The sequence below is a fragment of the Phytophthora parasitica genome, assembly GCF_000247585.1.
Source record: "Phytophthora parasitica INRA-310 unplaced genomic scaffold supercont2.74, whole genome shotgun sequence".
NCBI lineage: Eukaryota > Oomycota > Peronosporomycetes > Peronosporales > Peronosporaceae > Phytophthora > Phytophthora nicotianae.
This window is the reverse complement of record NW_008649060.1, coordinates 234,398-237,076: the sequence shown is the minus strand read 5'-3', so window position 1 is coordinate 237,076 and position 2,679 is coordinate 234,398. Positions and strand designations below refer to the sequence as shown.

At 47.2% G+C, this 2,679-nt stretch overlaps 1 protein-coding gene across 1 annotated transcript; it reads right to left on the bottom strand.

The window, feature by feature from the left end:
* Positions 1-1,540: 1,540 nt before the first annotated feature.
* PPTG_17749 (hypothetical protein) lies at positions 1,541-2,538 on the bottom strand (the record flags this gene model as incomplete). Its single annotated transcript, XM_008915707.1, has 3 exons — positions 1,541-1,687; positions 1,748-1,885; positions 1,951-2,538. The coding sequence occupies 3 exons, from the start codon at positions 2,536-2,538 to the stop codon at positions 1,541-1,543; spliced, it is 873 nt and encodes a 290-aa protein (XP_008913955.1).
* Between the last annotated feature and the right edge of the window lie 141 nt (positions 2,539-2,679).

The window sequence follows — 2,679 nt, the reverse complement described above, 5'->3', positions numbered from 1 at the left end:
CCGGCGAAGCTTTGCTTCCGACATGTGTGCAAAATTATAGGTGTTCTGACCACCTTCCCGTATGCACAGTGCTGCAACTCTACGTCGCGGAGGTGTTCTAGCGCGGAGCTCAGGTCGAGAGGTCTCCTACCGCACTTCCGCTTCATGAACGGCGCCTCGTACACGCCATACAGGGCTGTATTATTCTTGGCGCGCTTCCAAAGCCTTGAAGCAGTGTTCTTGGGGACACGAAGGAGGAGCCCAACCTCCTTCATTGCCCCGCGTCGAGGTTTACCAGCATCCGCGTGGGCCAGTATCTCGGAAACGTCCTGCTGGCGCTCTCGTGGTGTCAGTTCTCGTCTTGTGCACTAGTTAGTCTCAATGGAGGAGTGGTTAGTTTCGGAATACTCCAGATATGAGCTAGGATGGGCGACGTCTGTGCCTGTTTGCCACTATTTTGGCTCGAAAAGTACTCGAGTTGCCACCACGGATCGAATATTGGTTGGTAGCTGAAGTTCTGCACACCATTGAAATCGCACCGCCTCCAGCTTGCATTTAAGGCCAATCCGAGGCCTTTTCGTGTAATTTTGACAAATCCCGAGCCAGCCTCGCAGAAGAGGACAAGTAATATGAAACGGAGTAGTATTGTTTTAACAACATGTATCACAAATACGATCGCTTAGAAACATATTGATTTCGTCTTTATAGTATGACGCTGATCTATGGGTTGAGACTGGTATGACCGGGCGTAACTTAACCTGGTGTCCCCAGGTTAAATAGATATACCTGTACTACGCGTGATGGCAAGATTGTATGGCAACTGCATATAATTAATTTTGCGTTACTATTATCTTATTTTTCTCTTACTCCTCCACTTACTGCTGACAAACGTTCCAACCATATTGCCAGTCTGGAAAGCTCAGGACGGATGCTCATTTTTCTCGAATGCGAAAATGATTATCGAAACAGTCAACAAACCCACGAAGTACCTCTGATGCAGCGATACTTATTAATAATTTCTTGTGGGAACAGGATTGCTATTTAACGGCCGCTATCGACCTCCGGTGACCTTGTACACGTTCGTCTCTATCAGCCCGCCCTGTAGAGCGCACAGGCCCACTTCGTGAGAGCGTGGGGGCCTCGAACACCGAAGGGTCCTCATCTGCGTCGTTGCGAATCCTCGTCATTTTCTAGCTTCTCATAGATATGCCTCAATTTACGTCCGCAACTTTCGTCTGCAATTAGCTGCACTGGTACGCTCTTGCGGATGTTCAGCGCTTGTTAGCTACAATATCCGTCATCTTGCTGTACCGACGCCGATGATGACGTCACGTCATGACTTGGAGCTGACCCACTACCCTCCTGCATTACCTGTAGGGCTTCTCTATGTATTTTGATGACACTATTCCTATAAATTTACAACTTTCTGAAATAGCAACCCTCCTTATGTTATGTTGTTTCAATCCCTTTCGGATATATGTATCAATTTATCAAAGATCTTGATTATGATAGTGTCATTAATGCTGTTGATCTTGTCATTATACCGGACCCATTTGATTGTTCAATCAAGCTTGACTTTTGCTAGGTCGGGGTTGAGCTCGGGTTTTATTCCAGCTGTGATTTTGTTCTGCATGGCTTTCGCTCTTTTCACCACTTCTTGCATGTGGGGGCGCTTTTGGAGCATTACGATCGCTTCATCCGGAGTAACCTAGTGAATATATAGGTTAGATCGCCATACATATCGATAGAATCTACTCGCCATACGTACCCATACACGATAGCGAATACTCTCGGCCCAGTCGTCATAAATTTGGTTGCTTTTCATCAAGTAAGCGAAGTAGGTATACTTATCTTCCCCTTCTTTAAATTTCACTTTTCCCAGACCGTGCGCTAGTTGTGCATTCACCTGCAATTCAAGGAGGTTAAAATTCAATACTAATGATCAAATAGGGGACACGTGGATCGACGTACTCCTCCTTCTTCGATGACCTCACGCAGAGCCGCTTTCTTGATATTCTCGCCCTTGTCCCACCCACCTTTGGGTAGTAAAAAGTCGTGTTTATTCGGATTCGAGCTCGAAATCAAGAGGATCTGAAGCTGGCCTTGCTCGTTAGTCCGCGTAACCACGCCTGCCGACAAGAGTCGACTACCGTCTTTGCCATAACGTTGCATGTCACGGCCTACGTGGGACACCAAATACTCTTCTTTTGGAAGTATCCTCTCTTTAGGGGGGTTAGAGGTAGCAAATTTCCTGCGCATTCCATCAGGTGTCTTCTTACTTCCCTTCACGCCGTTTTTAATATCCACCTTCCTCAGCTTTTGGATTTCGTCCAACTGCTGCAGAGTTGAGAGGCTTAACTGGTCGGCATATTCGTAGGCAGGCTTGAGTTTTCCCCTTAGCACTGAAGCTTTCAATTTGCCCCAGTTTTTCGTAGCTTCTGAGCTTTTGCCCAACAGCTTCTTTCCTTGGGCTGCAAAGTCGGCAAATTCGTCGAGGTTCTTCTTGATCAAATCATTCAACTTGCTCTGCCCCACCTTCGCTACGACGTCGTCCACCATGCCACTGGGGACTCTTTCCTCATCTTTGGAATCGAGTTTGGCCAGCTCGTCGTGATTATCGAGACGTAGAGATCGCTTGACTTGCTTGTCACCGCCAGCTATCGCATAAGACAAGAGTCCAACTTCCGAGTTCTCCTTCAC